The 16,929-nt window shown below is 41.8% G+C and overlaps 1 protein-coding gene across 1 annotated transcript in view; it reads right to left on the reverse strand.

The window, feature by feature from the left end:
• The window catches only part of KCNQ5 (potassium voltage-gated channel subfamily Q member 5), a 1,147,293-nt gene that overhangs the window by 228,178 nt on the left and 902,186 nt on the right, over nucleotides 1-16,929 (reverse strand). Inside the window, exons 6-7 of the mRNA XM_029595626.1 lie at nucleotides 8,670-8,780; nucleotides 205-300 (exon numbers count right to left, since the gene is read on the reverse strand). Coding sequence (XP_029451486.1) covers nucleotides 205-300; nucleotides 8,670-8,780 — 207 coding nt within the window. The remainder of the gene's footprint in view (nucleotides 1-204; nucleotides 301-8,669; nucleotides 8,781-16,929) is intronic.

Here is a 16,929-nt window from a genome sequence, read left to right on the forward strand (position 1 = left end):
AGAGAACTGTGAATGAACTACTTTTCATGAATGCATCTACTGTCAAACACAAGACATCACTTATAAGCAAGTTACCCAATTGTTAATTATTACTACAAATTATTCTGAGAGCGTAACCAACAGTAATTATAAAATATTACCCAGCATGCATCATGTTAACAGTCACCAGTGCCATCTCTAGTGCCATCTCACCTCCATACATACCTGAATTAAACTAGCGGCTGGATTTCTTCTTTTCTCAAAGTGCTTCTGTCGATGTTGTTCTTGTACTTTTAATGCAAACCCTGAACCAAGAATGCCCTAGAGTAAAATAATATACAGCAAAATGTTATCTTTTAGAATATAGTATAAAAAAAAGTTGAAATAAATACTGGTGTACATAATTACCACGTAAATAATGCAGAAAGTGTGAAGAATTTCCCAGCAGGCACCATTTCATAAGAGTACATGTAACAAAATATTAACAAAACAAAATACTAATGTCCCTTTCCTTAAGATGTTCTCATGAATCTATCACAGTTCCAGCTAGTTAAGAAAGTGACAAGAGTGGACACTCAGGGATCGATATTCAGTACCTCTTAACTGGATAAGTTCGAAATTATCCAGCTAAGTGGCGCTGTTTGAATATTCAGCCACATTCAGCAGCCAGATAACTATTTATCTGTCTAAATAGTTGTCTGGCTAAGTGGTGGGTGGGAGGGTGCTAATATTCAGCCTTATCTCGCTAAAGGGGTCATTGATCAAATCGCATTAGGGCATTATTGGGGGTGTTAGGGCCCTATTGCCCGCGATAACGCTGTAACACATGTGATAAATACAAATTTGAAAATTTTATTCAAGTGGGTGGAGTTTGGGTAGAGTAGATGGAAATGAGGGCTGATTAACATTGCATGCGATAACGTAACACACGCTATCATGGGATTTAAAGTCCTGAGAGTTAGGCCTGCGATAGCTGTGCATTACGGCCAAAATGGGATTTGTCGCAAATCAGAGTACTTCAGAGTACTGTAAAAACAGAATAGCTGCTGGCTTGGCCATGCATCTATAAGAGGGGAATGTAATAGGATGGTGCCATACAGGCTGAACATTGAGGGCCACCAGGATGTAGGAGGCAATGCTCTTTTCATCAAGATGCATCTTGGAAGCAGGAGGGACACGCATTCCTCCCCAGCTCCCACAGCCTTGAACAGAGAATCCCCCCTTCTCCTGCTCTTATATCTAGTGGCACCAAAGAAGTGAATCCAGTTCTGCTTGTTGTCATTCATTTCTTAGATATCTCATCTAAGTGTAAACTATAGTCAGTCAAGCAGCTAAATAATAAATAAGAATGTCTAGCCAGCTTTAAAAGTATTTTTAAACTAGAAAACAGTCTAATTTGGAAAAACACTGCAAGTAGGCAGATGTTGCCACCCTAGTCAAATAAACAGGAATGTGTTAATGAATATAATGATTATTTTACAGGTATTTATCTAGTGACATAGTAGCTTTTAGTTTAAAACACGTTAAAAGAAGCATCTGCAGCTCAGTCAAATATGACATTTATCAAAATAAGGAATATAAGCTACATCTCATGTTAACACAAATAACCCTTTATTATTTAGTTGATGGAATGCTCCCATTTTTCTTAACTCTTACATAATTATTGCAAATCACTATATCTTCATGTTTTTCTGTCATCTATAAAACTTAAGTCACCTGTGTTCCCACTTAACTAGACATCAGGCATGATTTGTATTTTTGACTGAGTTGTTCTAATTAGAGTAATTTGCTTATAGAAGCTTTAAAATTATGTGGCCAGTCACAATGACCCAACTATAAGCTTTTGTGATAATCATTCAGCTATAAGAAAATGTAGGCATGAAAAGCCACCAAGAGACTACCGGAACAGAAGGTAAATTATTATGCACATATTCAATAGGCTGGCGAGAAGCAAAGTTTTCTGAATAAAGTAACCCAGATAACTTGAGCCAAATATTCACAGGCCAAGTCTCCTATACTGAATATACTTGGCTAAAATTACCCAGATATATTCAGTTTAAAAAAGAAAACACAGGCCACCACTGGCCTTATCCCCTGCTGCCATCCTTCCTCCCCCGCCCCCCCCCCCCCCCCCCCCCAAATATTGAAAACAATGTAGAGGCCTCTGCAGCTCATCTCCCTCTGAACCCCCAAAATAAAAAAAAATATGGCCTCTGTGGTCTGATCTCCGCCACCCAACTTTAAAAAATGTAAATGTCCTACTGTTGATCCCCCTTCCTCTTCTACAAAATAGTGGGGCACCACTCCTCTACTGTACTCCCAACCAATGTTCTCTCAAATGTTTTGAAGGACTGCATGCACAAACATTTTCATTTTGTGCAAAATATTAAGCCAAGTTTAAATTTCTGCACTGTGAGCCAGTATAATGCAAATAATATCAAGATTTCTTGTGCACGCTGTTTTCCTGTGTGAGTGGGGTTCACAGCTTGCATGCATATGCACAGGCACACAGCTTGGAGGGAACAGTGCTCCCAACCCTCAAATTATGTATGTATTCCAGCGAGAGGAGCAGAAGCTCGTACCTCTTCACGCGCCAGTACAGCTCAGAGGTATCAAATTGGTCAGCTTCAATGACAATTGGCCAGTCACCATTGAGAACTAAGTTCTCAGTGAGGATTGGTCCAATATGGTCCAATTCTGTATGTCAACACTGGAAAAGATGAGAGGTACTAGCACTTACGTATTCATTTATTCTCTTTACTCCTTAGCAGATTGGTCAGCTTCACTGATAGAAGACCAACCCCACTGAGAACTAAGCAGGCAGGCGGAAGCACTAGGCGAGCTAGGCCTGGGCCTAGGGTGCCAGCCATTAGGGGGTGTGAGCCATGTGGGGCTGCAGGCGGCGGCTGCAAAGAGGAGTAGAGATTCGAATCTCCGATCCTCTTTGCCGCTGCTGCTCACGGCCCAAAAAGCCGAGATGGAGTCGGGGCCACGACTGGGGTCCGAGGGGGTTTGTCAGCATAACCGGGGGGGGGCGCCTCAACTGAGGGTGTGTGTGGGGGGGGGGGTGTTGGCATGACTGGGGGGGTGGGGGTGCGACTGAGGACAGGGGTGTTGGCGCGACCGAGGGGGCACGACCAGGAGGGGAAGCAGCGCAAGGCAGAAGGTGCTTAGGGCGCCTAATCCTCTTGCACTGGCCTTCGAACTAAGAATATGATACAGTCTTTCAATGAGAATTCAGATTTGAAATAGAAGTTGATATTCAAAAGATTTAATTAGCTGCCCCCACCCCCAACTGCTTAAATTTGTATATGTAAAACTAAGCCACAAAATTTTAACCATGGAAAAAAGGAAGCCACCCGGAGCCATTCCTGGCAAAAATATTTCTAATTTAGGGTTCTGTTTACTAATAGGTGAATTTTAAAAGCCGGAAGTGTGCCAAAATTAGAGGATATGTGAATATATTGGGCCAGTGCGTAGAGTAGATTTTAAAAGCCACTTGTATAGGCGCATACAGGCCACTGCATGCACAAATGAAAAGTTTCCAAAAAGGGGTGGGGCGTGGGAGTGGTCTGGGTATAGCATGGGCATTCCGGGATTTTAACATGAAAATTGCATGTAAATACTTACGCATACTGGGGCGTGCCAGGGTCCCTGTTGTGTAACTTTATTTCTGCCATGGATGACGTGTAAGTTGTAAAACAAAAAGTTTAGGAAGATCAGCAGGGTTATAAAGCTTGGGGCTAACAGGTGGAGAGGGAGGCTATTAAACTAGGGGGATTTGAAAGTCCTATCACTTAAGTGGGTGAACTCGGAACGTACTTGGAAAACTGGCAGTGGCATTGGTGCATGTGCCATTAAAATTCCCCCACTCACATGGCAGAAGCAGCATTTGCTCACACAGGCACGCTCCAACTTAAAATTGAGCACACACGTGTGCGTGGTCAGGCTATTTTATAACATACACACATATATGCGCATATGTTAACAAATAACTATGTCCCTGGGTGCAGGCCGATGAATGCGCGCACATGTGTGCTCATGTACTGCTTTAAAAGTTACCGTCTAAGCATTTTCCCCATAGACACAAAATGAAGAAAGCCTTTAGTAAAGAGGTCTCATAGCCAGATTGCGCAATATTCAGCATAAATCTGGATACACAAATGGAAGGGCTAAATCTACTTGATTGAATTATAATAAGTACATTTTCGAAGGGATTGCACATGGAAAATTAGCTTGTATTCACGGATATTCAATTTTATACACGTCAAAGATACGCGTGTATTTTCAGGTTTTGCAAGCTGATTTACCTGCACAAAAAGGGGTGGTCTAGGAGTATTCTGGGGTCTGGACAAGAGGTATGTGCAGAAGTTCAATTTTGTATGAGATTTATGTAAATACATTAGGCAACTTATTTGTGCATTTTATACCTGCTAATTAACTAGAGCAATTGATATCAGACTCATTTGTTCTCTGCTATTATTGGGGCCAATGCAAAAAAAAGCGCTTTCTTAACGTGCTTTCTTAACGTGCGCATGGCACCCACAAGGGGGGGCGCCATGCTATATTGTAATTAGGGGGTCGCGTTAGCAAGGAGGTGCTAGGGTCGCTTGTGTGACCTTAGTGCCTCCTTGCTAACGCGACCCCGTGGTTACCAGCGTTCTGCCGGTTATGAACACCGACGCCGAGTTTATCATAAATAGCTGAGTGATAAATGTGATGAGCGCTATCTCATTCACTCCACGTCGGACGCGCGTTAAATAGGTGCTAATCCCCTAATTGCATTAGGGGGTGGATTAGCGCCTATTTAACCCGCGTCTGACTGCGGGTTATACAGTGCGCTCGGCTGAGCGCACTGTATGGCATCGGCCCCATTGGGTGGGAGGTCTGTGTGAAGTATTAGGAAAGTCTCAGTGAACTGGAGATGGACTGGGTGAACTGGTGGAAGTATCAGCAAACTGGAGATTTATTACTGTATTTTAAAATATACCTAATTCTGCTTGTAAAGCAGGGTTTTGTGCATACATGTTATTTTTCTTCACACCTATAATATATGCACATATGTTTACAAAATAGGTCGAGAGAGTACACAATGACAGTGCTTTGCAAATATTCATGCATACTGAAACATCTGCATGTACGTTCAGAGTACAGTTTATAAAATACTTGGGTAAATCTCCACACGTTCACTTACGTGCCCAAATCCAGTAACACAAATAGGTTAGAAAATTATCCTCTCTGTGAGTAAATTTAGCCAGATATTCGCCACAACATTTTAAATTTACCTAATTCTCTTCCTCTGCTCAGGCGCTTTGACTATCAGTCCCTATGTATACAGATGTTTTGTTTTTTTTTTAATAAAGAAAGCAAGTGTTAGAGCTGGATAGAATAATATAGAGAAGAGTGTTGTGTATATATGCCTTCTGTGACCTACACACTGCTGTTTTCAGTTTGGCTTGTTTTTAGATTTTGGGTTTAATTAGGAAGTAGTTTAATTGCTGAACATAATATTTTAATAAGCAGTTGGCAGACCCAAAATTTTAATATATTTTCATTTTTTCTGATATATATTTATTTGCAGGAAAAATAAATAGTTTAACTTCTTGAAAGCTTCTCCTATGTAGCTACTTAGCTAAGGGAGTCAATATTCAAATGGTCTAGGAGCTTCTGAAATAAAAAAATTTCCAGCTATGAACGCTTATCCTTAGGTGCCTTAAATCACTAGGAGGTCAATATTCAGCCGTGGAGCGGATAGTTAAGTTAGGCAGATAAAGCTATCCAGCTAACTTAATGGATATATTCAGCGGTGCAGCTGTGCTATCTTAAAGTCAGCCGGATAAGTATATCAGGCCAACTTTAGGACAGCCCTATGGCGTGACCAGAGTTAGCTGCATAAGTTAAGGTAAGTGGTTAACGCCAATATTTGGCGTTAGCCTCTTAACTTATGCGGCTAACTCTGGCCCACTCAGAAATGCCTTCCACCTGCCCTGGCGTACCCCTGACTTATGCGGCTAAATTCTAGTTATCCATCTACATATTTTTTGAATATTGACCTCAAGGCTCCTATGTGTAGGCTCCATAAAAGGGGGAATTTGGGGGGGGGGGGGGGGGGGGGGTGAACGGTAGGTCCATGATGGTGGAATGAGATTTAGCACTCAGCACTGATACCTATCAGGTTACCCCTGTACCTGGCTCAACTTTAGGAGGCCACATTTTAAAGCCCCTAAAGTTAAAGTTAGGCACCTATATTTAGAAAAATATTTTTTTACACCTATAGTAGCTGAATATATGTGCCTAGCTTTACCAGAAGCGCTCAGCCCTCTTTTGAGTATTGGGCTCTAAGGGGGTAATTTTCTATAGCTTTCACAAGCAAAAAGGGACTTTTCGCATGCAATAGATAGATTGGGGCAGAGTCGGGGCGGAGTCATCACCGGAAGGGGAGGAGTTGGGGCGGCACCGGGGTGGATGTGGCAAAGACATCGCTGACGGCGAAAAGGTAAGGCCCCTTATTGCCGCCAGTAACGTGCCCAATAGCGCCACCTTTCACGGTTGGTGCTGTTGGTTTGCGAAAGCTGGCAGTGATAACACCGCGGTGGTACGATCGCTGCCGGCTTTTGCAGGCCTGCCCCCCACTTCGCCCCCGTCCCCTGCTACCATGCGATTCACTAAGGCCTGCAATTTTAGAAAATCCAGGCCTATAAGTGACGGAGTGAACTCCTCCTCATTTCCTCCAACCAAGACAACCTCCTGCCTCAGACCCACCACAACCACCCCCTCACCCACACTCAGGTTAGAGATCTTGGGGTAATACTCGACAACCGCCTTAATCTAAAGAATATGATCAACACCATAACCAAAGACTGCTTCCACAGACTACAGATATTAAAAAGACTCAAACCTCTCCTATATTTCCACGACTTTAGGACAGTTCTTCAATCCCTGATATTTGGCAAAATAGACTACTGCAGCGCTCTACTCAACCACCAAGCCATTACAGATGATACAGAACGCTGCGGCCAGAATTTTGACCAGCACCAACTGGAGAGATAATATCACGCCCATCCTCCGAAACCTACACTGGTTACCAGTCATCTATAGAGTCCTACACAAATCACTAACTTTAATACACAAATCCATCCATAATCACCTCCATCTTGATCTTGAAATCCCTTTCAAACTCCATACCTCCAACAGACCAATGAGAGAAATTTACAAAGGTGCGCTTCAAGCCCCTCCAACTAAAGCCACGCACCTCATCTCAACCAGGGACCGAGCTTTTTCGACAGTAGGCCCAGCCATCTGGAACAACCTCCCCGCAGAACTCAGGCTGGAACCTTGCCTACTAACATTTAAGAAAAAACTCAAAACTTGGCTGTTCCGCCAAGCCTTCCCGGATCCCTCGGACACACATTAGATGATTCTGCTCAAGAGCAATGAAACCTCGCTACTCCTCTAAATACCGCATTTGCACTATTTCGTCTTCAAATAAGTGGACTAACACTAGACCGGATTATGTTATGTCTCTCTTGTATTTAATTTAATTTAATACCCTCTTCGGGCCTTTTCTTCCAGCTGCCTAAGCTTCCAAGTTTACAGTCCTCGTTAAATGTAACTTCTGTTTCTTGATTATAAAAAAAGTTGTTCCTTCCGTTATCTACCCCTGTTCGATGTAAACCGATCTGACATGGTATTTAACCATGAAGGTCGGTATAGAAAAAATGCTAAATAAATAAAATAAATAAAAGTAAATCATGCAGCTACTGCATCACTCATCATCAGAAACCTATAGCAATCATATATTGTAGAGGGTAATTTTGGAATAGTGTGCATAAATTAGCTGGCAAATAGACATATAAGTTACACTAATTTTCAATGTGGACTTACATACATAAGTTTGCTTTGAAAATGATCCCACCAAATCTACCCACATACACTTACACCTGCTATAATATGCATATAATCTTTTCTTGATCATTTACATGCAAAATTTTGGAAATCAAAAAGTATGAGTGTAAGTCCATACCTCTGCCCTGCCCCAAAGTGTGCCTCCACTCAGTCCAGGTAAACTTACACACATACAGGACATATCCACATAAGCTTACCCACACATCAGGTTGGCAGTTTTATGCGTAAAACACTTTTACCCACAGAAGTCCCTCTGAAAATTACCCTTATAAATTGCATTCAAATGTATGAATTCAGTATGGACAAAAATGATGTAATGGTGGAAGCAGCTTTCAAACAAACCTTTTCATTTTACAACCCTACCTTCACTCCCCCCAAAAAAAATTCATTTGAGACAAAAAGAGACCAAAGAAACAGGCAAGCTATTCTTTTACTGAAATTTGCTGGAGATCAAATGCAGTCACATCTGTGATATCAGTTCCCTGGCAAGTAATTTTACAGTTTTGAAAACAGCTGGAGCAGCAACTGCAAATCATATAAAGCCGTGAACATTCCCAAGAAAAAGAACTGCCCAGAGATAATTCAACTGAGTGATCAGATTTCCTTTCAACCTCAATGAAGGAACAGTGTCAGAGAAATGTAAACGTAAATTACGGAGCCTTCTGAATCCGGAGGACTGTGAGATGACTCTGCTGGAAAATCCCTGCAGGATTTTTTTTTTTATTCCATTCTGCAAGCTCTAAGATGCAGATGCTATTAGCTTTCATCTTCAGAAAGGTACTCACAGCAGGTAAAGCAAAGAAAGAAATGCCAAGCAGGGCAAACCCCGCGGAGAGAAGCCTTCCAAGCCACGTACGAGGAGTTTTGTCACCATAGCCAATCGTCGTCAACGTAATCTAAAAATAAATGAAGACATGGAAGTTTAAGGATACTATACAAAGCACAATTATCTTCCACATTATTGAAAAAAATCTGAGAAGACGAGCTGGCACCACTTGGGTTGTTTTCTAATTATTATTTTAAAGGAACATTCATGGTTTACGGAACAGAATACTCAAAACCAATTTCCCAGTTTTATAATATGTTTCATTAAAAGAAATAAACTGAAAAAGGGAAAACCTTTATGCAGTTTCTATTTATCGCAGCAGTGTGTATATTTTTTTTGTCACTCCATGAGTCATATCTTTGAGGAGTTCAGTTTCAAAAAAATCACAGTAAAAAGTAACCTTATTTCAGCCATAAAAGCAATGTAGTTGCCATGTTAGTTCACTTTAGTATGCATAATTAAAAGGCTACAAATATGTTGTAGGTGACTGATACTTTTTCGTTGAACCAACTTAAGACAATGTGACTAGCTTTTGAGAAGTATACTCATTTCCTCAGGTCAATGCAAAAAAACAGAAAAAACTTACCTGAGAAAGGGACTATAGCTCTCAGAAGCTAGTCACAAATATATTGTTAGACTAATAAAAAAGTATTACCTGCATCGTCTTTGATTACCTTTATTTCTACATAAATATAAAAGTGTATTTGGACCACTTTTTCTGTGCAGATGAAATAATTTAATGATGTAAAAAAGTCACAGTGAAAATCCTGAAGAGCTCAATGTGGCTGGAAAAACTTGGGTTCGATATCATTGATCTGACTTAGGCAAAATAATGTATGAATTTTAAGAATTCTGACTGAATTTTGTGTGAATTTCTACATAAGTGAATTTCAGTGAGTCATATAAATCGCATGCTTATCTCTGGGTTGATAATGTCAGGCCATATTGAAGATAGCATATTGCATTACCTGATTTGTGTGAACTGCATTCAGTAAATGCTAATGGACTGATGATGCGTCCCAAGTGGTCAAATGAGTTGGCTGTGTTAAAATCTCTCCATTACTTACCAATCCAATGATGGGTCTAAGTTAAGATCTTAACATTGATACATAAGGCAGTGAGTGAGGATAGTCCAATCTTTCTAAGTGCATGCGTGAAAATCTCTAAGTCAACCTGGGCCCTGAGATTGCCTGGCCACAAGCTTTTGAATATTCCTTTTACATGGTAGATTTGTCTAGCTGAAATATGCGCTAGGCCATTTCAGTTAGCAGACCCACAGATTTGGAAAGCTCTGCCTGATCTCTGAGGCCAGAAACATCTCTAAGTTTGTTTTGGAAGCAAGTCAAAACAATGCTGCTTAAGCAAGCTTTTGGGATTTTGCCCAGCTGGACTTTGAGCTTGCTGTTTCTATCATTGGGCCCTTTCAACTGAAATTAATGTACTTTTAATGATCTGGAAGACTTCTCATCTAGTATGCTTACCACTGCTTCCTGATCCTTTTATTTTATTTTAGACCATATTTATACTGCATATTTAGCATGTTCTCCATGTTTAAGTAATTATGAATGTTTACTTGTTCTCACCCAGAACTATGAATGGGTGGGCTAGAAAGTTTTTAAAATAAATACAAATCAATCAATTATTAAAATAAAAATAAAACAGAGAACATCATCAAAGAGACACATTACATACAAAAACATTTTTCATAAAATATTAGGCAGCTTCATATCTCATTTAACCATCAACTGAATTCTACCTTCAGATGTTTTAAGACAAATGACCCCATCTACAGCAGACAGTCAGAGGAGTCTGATTTCCAAATTTACTTAATAGATTTAAATGCTTGTATTAATAAAAAGAGTCTTCCACTACTTCCTGAACTTACAAATGACTCTTTCATTTTGCAAAGAGTTCCAGGGAAGAACTCCTGCTACCAAAAACATTCTTGTTCAAGATTAAATGAATCTTATTTGTTTTACTGACACAAGTAAAAGATTATGACGTGAAGGTTTGGGACATTTTAAAAACTTTTTTTATATTAGAGACAAATACAAGAATGTATAAATAAAACAGTAAACAGCAATCAATGATATCAGCAAAAGTAACAGGAATGAATAGATGCATGTAATATAATAACATGCTTGCAAAAATAATTGAGTGACTTGTTTATAGTGATAGCCTTGTATTGACATCAATGTCTCATCGATGGCTTCCCTGCCACGTCAGGATAGCATTACTGTCCAAGCTCTCTATGTTACATCAACCAGGAAGACCAAACATTAATCCAAATAGAGTCATATAGCTTGAGGGTATCTTTGAGGGAGTATAATAGTCTTCCAGTTCAGGCTATTATAAAGAATTGTGAATGCCAGGTTCCTAGTATAGGCTTTTATTTCCAGAACTGAGTAGTTGAGTTTAGCAGATTTTGATTCACCAATAATTTTAGAAGCAGGAAAAGAGCCCCAATATCCCAGTAGGGCCGACTCAGAGGTAGCTAAAAAATCATGCCTAGTCACCCATGAAATCATTTCAAAGACCTCAACCCAGAAATCTTGGACTCATGGTCATGTCCACCATATATGTAAATGTGTACCACTTTGGCCACACTTCCTCCAATACTAAGTGAAGAAAACAGGGATAAAGCTATGAAATAGCATATCCAAATTTAGACTTCGATGAAGAAGTCTAAACATTAAAAGGTACATTTTAACACCCGTGCACTGATATCCATGTGCGCACAGTTCCCGACACGCGCACATGGATGCACCGATTTTAAAACATGCGAGCATTGATGCGTGCATGATACAAAATCTACTATCCATGCACACATACACACATGATTTTATATCAGCACGAACATGTGTGCGTGAATGCCAATTCACACACGTAAGGGGGGAAATTTTACTACATGGGCTAGATTTTAAAAGCCCTGCGTGCATAAATCCTGCCAGATTTACGCTCGCAGGGCCCTCGTGCGCCGGCGCACCTATTTTGCAAAGGCCGCCGGCACGCGCCAAGCCCCGGGATGCGTGCAAGTCCCGGGGCTTCGTAAAAGGGGCGGGAGGGGGCATGTCCAGGGGCATGTCGGCAGTCCGGGGCGTGTCCTGGGGCAGGTCCGGGGTCAGGGGGTGGTCCGGGGCGGGTCCAGGGGCGTGGTGATGGTTCAGGCGCGGGTGGGGGGGCGGTCCCGAATCCTCTGGCACTGCGGCCTGTGCCGGGGGATGCCGAGGCGGCGCGGGCAAGTTACGCCTGCAGCAGGCGTAACTTGCCCGCGCCGCCTCGGCATCCCCAGCATACGCTGCTTCAAGCAGGCGTAACTTGCACAACAAAAGGTAGGGGGGGATTTAGGTAGGGCTGGGGGGTGGGGTAGATAGGGGAAGGGAGGGGAAGGTGGGGGGATGCGGAAGGAAAGTTCCCTCCGAGGCCGCTCCGATTTCGGAGCGGCCTCGGAGGGAACGGAGGCAGGCTGCGCGGCTTGGCGCACGCAGGTTGTCGATTTTGCGCAGCCTTGTGCACGCCGACCACAGATTTTATAAGATACGCGCGGCTACGTGTGTATCTTATAAAATCTGGCGTACTTTTGTTGGCACCGGTTGCGCCAACAAAAGTACACGCGCGCGTACTGTTTTAAGATCTACCTCCATGTGCGCAGCGACACGATAGGCCCTAATCTCATTTCCCTCCCAATCCACTCTAATAAAGGAGCGGACTGGGAGTGAACTTCCTAAAACCCCTAGCTAACCCGCCTCCCTTTTCCCCTACTGACCCTGACCCCTAAAACCCCGCTAACTAACCTTTTTTTTTAAATTATTATTAATTACCTGCTCTCCGGAGCAGTAGGCGTTGCACGGGCCAATTGGCTGCCGGCACGCGCTTCAGCGGGACAGTGCCTAATGGCCTGCCCACGCCTCACTTAGGCCCTGCTCAGACCCTGCCCCCGGCCCGCCCCTTTCTCCCAAACCCCTTCTTCTGTGCGTCCCGGGAGATATGCACGTGACCGCGGGCGTTTGAAAATCCCTGTGGCGCATGCACGCGGCCCAGCCACACGCATATCTCCCAGTTTTCATGTGTGATGGGTTTTTTAAATCAGGCCTTAAATTAGTTCTCCTATACCATATTCATATAGGTGGTAATTTTCAAAAGAAGTTACGCACAACTGTAACTACTATTGCAGCAATTTCCAAAAGCCATTTACTCGAGTAAAGTGCACTTACGTAAGTAAATCCTATGGACAATTCAATGGCATATACTGTAGCAATTTTCAAATGTCCACTTACTCGAGTAAAGTGCTATTGCTTGAGTAAAATCCAATTTTACTCAAGTAAATGGTTTTTAAAATCAGATCCATACTGTGTGCTCCTTCCCACAGAGCTGCCCAGTCCTCTGAATCAAGATGTATGAGAAACTTGTCATTCCATTTGCATATCAGGGAAAATACTCCAGAATCGCATCCCATATTGTTCAACAGACCCTGCTATAATCTGAAATTGGCTTTATTTTCGCATCTTGCTTACACAATGGACACTCCACTGAGTTCATTGGTCTGGGACCACTATTCACTTTCCTTCAGCTTAGTAAAGACTTTTTAAGGAACTCATAAATAGAAAAAGTGGCTTCAGAAATGTTATATTGACAGAACAAATGGGCAAAGGATACCATCTGATATGTCAATCAGATCTGTCCAATGTATATTAACCCCCTAGACTCCCAATCATCCGTATCAACAAAAAAGGTCTGATTTGAAACCACAGGATTATACTGGATAAGAGAAAGAGGTACCAAATGCTTTTCCTGCACCCTTAATTTCCTGTGAACTTGACACCATATGAATAAGATATTAGCTGTTATTGGACTGCTATCAAATGAGAAGGAGGAAGATTAATCGGATGGATAATCTCCTTTTCCAGTGAAAACATTTCTATATAGAGAGCCTTCTAGTTCCTTCACCAAATCCCTTAAATGTGTCTGTCTAGCTGCTCAGTAGTATAACTGAGTAATGACATTCCACTCTTAAACTTAGGGAGCCAAAGAACACTTGGATGGTTTATAAACCTTTAGCACATAATTAAAACAACTAGGGGCATTCCCATTAAAAACTTTAACAATTAAAACAATCACTTTAAACTTTATCTGCCAGTGAATCAGCAATTTGCTAATGCTTTCAAAAAAATCTGACAGATTTATAAAATGAGAGTTCTTTGCAAAATCCATGTTGGCTCTGCCCCATTAATCTGAGTCTATCCAGATGTTCTTTAGAATAATTTCTACCATTTTGCCCAGCACCAACATCAGGCTCACCAGTGTGTAGTTTCCCAGATCACCCTGAAATCCTTTTTTTTTTATAAATGGGTGTCAAGTTGTCCACCATTCAGTCCAAAGGTACTGTAGCTGATTTGAATGAGAAATTAGAAATTGCTAGTAAGTCTGCAATGTTATATTTTTCTTTTTTCAGAATCCTGGGATGTATATCATCTAATCTCGGTGATTTGTTACTTGATTTTTTTAAGTCCCCACTGACCTGAGCTGGATTTAAAGCAGTAACCTGCAGGTGAAAGGCTCTATAATGCTGTGACAAGTTCCTTCAGTCATCCAATTCCCATTCTTCATGAGCTATGCCAATGTGGAAGTTGAAATGGTTGTCTACGATTGTCTGATAATACTTGATTGAAAGAACCCCAAAGTGAAAGAACAATGTCAATCCAATATAATAAGGATCTCACCAAAAATAAACTGATGTGTCACACAACACAAATTCTCGTGCATAAATCTCAAAATGGAATGTGAATGACCATCATACTATGGCACTGATATAAGTAACGAGGAACCCAAAACTGAATCCTCTTAATGCTGAAGGACTGCCTAATAGTCCTCTATGTGCCAACAAATTCTATTCATCGGTCATTATATATTCCTTGAATGATTGTTTATATATTTTTTTTACATTTTATTAAGTAAAGTCAGTGTATGCACTTAATTTGCTTGCGAATACATTTAACACCGGGAAAACAAGAGTCTTCAAAGTTTTACTGCACTATCTTCCAAAGTCACCCGACATTTCAGTGTTTTGGAAGGGAAAAAAACCTTCCTTCTTCTGGGGAACGTGGAAAAGACTTCCTCCACAGATTATGTTACCCGGTATCCCTAAAGAGCCAAGAAACAATACAGGAAGTGCACTACCAAGCAGTTATGCGAACACATATTAATCGTATAAAAACACAGATTGGTAAGGAGATATCTTAAAGCATGTATAAATAGGACTCACTATGTAACTGAAATCTTCGGAGATTGTGATAGCCCAAACTTCAAAGATATGTACATGCTATGTACGCTGTAAAGATTGAAAGAAACAAACCGTGAAGACGAGACCGATCCGGCTGAAGAAAGGCACATTTAAAAATAATTTATCATAAAAAAAGAGCTAAATTTATTAATGCATAAATTTAAACGACTAGAATAAAAAGACCCACCAAAAAAAACGTACTGTTTGTAAATCTTTATTTTAAATTGCAATCGACCACAGCGTATCGCCAGTAGCAGCCATGGCTTGCAAGCCAATGAAGTTAACTCCGCGGCTTTTTAAAGAGAAAAAGGCGTGAACATGAACTGTCACTCAAAGAGTATGTAACAGTGCCTTCCCCCATAGGGAGCATTCTCCCCGGGCAGCACAGTGAGATTTATGCACGAGAATATGTGTTGTGTGACACATCAACTTATTTTTGGTGAGATCCTTATTATATTGGATTGTCCATGATTGTCTGCATGTAAAGATCTTCCCTGTGCTGAGAACAAGGATGTTGATTGTTGTCACTGATTGTTTGAGTGGCCTCTTTTGCCATCTAAGCTATGCTGTGAAATTGATGGTAGGCCTTTGAGCTGGATATTTGGCACGCTTAGATAAAAAGTGAACCTCCTTTGTGATCAACTCTAAATGGGCACTTGGTATATAATGGTTGAGCTTTGTTTTTGAAAGGTGTCTGGGCTTGCCATAGTGAGGTTGGACGGTATAGTCCGGGGTGGCCAACCTGTGGCTCTTTCAAATGTAAAATGAGGCTCTTTCCCTCCTGGCCACATGGCAACTGAGCAGCACTGCAGAGAAGGGCTGGGGCAGGAAGCACAGTAGAATAAAGCAGGAAAGAGCTATTCTGCTCCAACTCCTCTTATCCCTCCTGACCTAAGAGTGCTGCTGGCTGCTGCAGAGATAGACAAGAGTTGCTGGAGCAGGTAGCAGAGGGTTTTCTCTGCTCATCCCTGTTCTATTTTCCTCCATTCCTTCATCCCTGCCAGCTGCAGTGGAAGACAGGAGGGGAAAGGTTGGGGGTGAGGTTGGAACTGACAGGACAGCAAAGAGCCTGAGCATCTTGCTTGCCCCTCTACACACTCACTCCATTTGCTGTCTGGAATAGAGGGCTTTTCTCTGCACTACAGTCTGGAGGGGAAGGACTGGAGTGTACATAGCCCCAGGCTTAGCAGCTTACTATGCTTCCAAGACTTGATATTCAGTTGTTAGCAGAACAGAGAAAAAAGTCACCAGAATTCCAGACAGGCCAGAATAATTTGTGGCAAGGGAAAGAGGGTGAGGGGAGAAGAGAGTGAATGTAGTTGATGAATACTTTGGGGATCACTGCATGAAGTGAATGCTGGGGGAGGACCCTTTCTGGTCCACCCCGAATAGATTCGTCAGTGAGCCTATTGTATTGTGTTTTCTTGTCCTGAAAGGAGTTAATGAAAGAAGAAATGGTGCAGGAGTAGATGAATGCGTCTGAGGGAAATAACATGAAAGGGATGAATGTTGCAAGAGTTGTGGGGAATAGCACATGGAGGATCTTATGCTGTGGGAAAGACAGTGGGGAAGGGGGTGAATATTGTTCCCTCCCTATCTTCCTGAAGTCAGTAATGCAATTTGGATGGTCTGGAACCTTATTCCTCCCAAAGGTCCACGCTGCAACCTGTTCTGCAACATGTATGATGGGACCAGGGCTTGGATGGCGGAAGTGGAGGAAGGGAGAGAGAGCAGGGATAGGGTGTTATGTGAGACTTATGTGGGGTAATAGGGGGCCATAAGAGAGGCAGGGATGGGAGTAGAATAACATAAGAACAAAAGAAATTGCCATACTAGGTCAGACCAAGGGTCCATGAAGTCCAGCATCCTGTTTCCAACAGTGGCCAATCCAGGCTACAAGTACCTGACAGGTACCCAAATACTAAGTAGATCCCATGCT

The sequence above is a fragment of the Rhinatrema bivittatum genome, chromosome 3 (assembly GCF_901001135.1).
Source record: "Rhinatrema bivittatum chromosome 3, aRhiBiv1.1, whole genome shotgun sequence".
NCBI classification, from domain to species: domain Eukaryota; kingdom Metazoa; phylum Chordata; class Amphibia; order Gymnophiona; family Rhinatrematidae; genus Rhinatrema; species Rhinatrema bivittatum.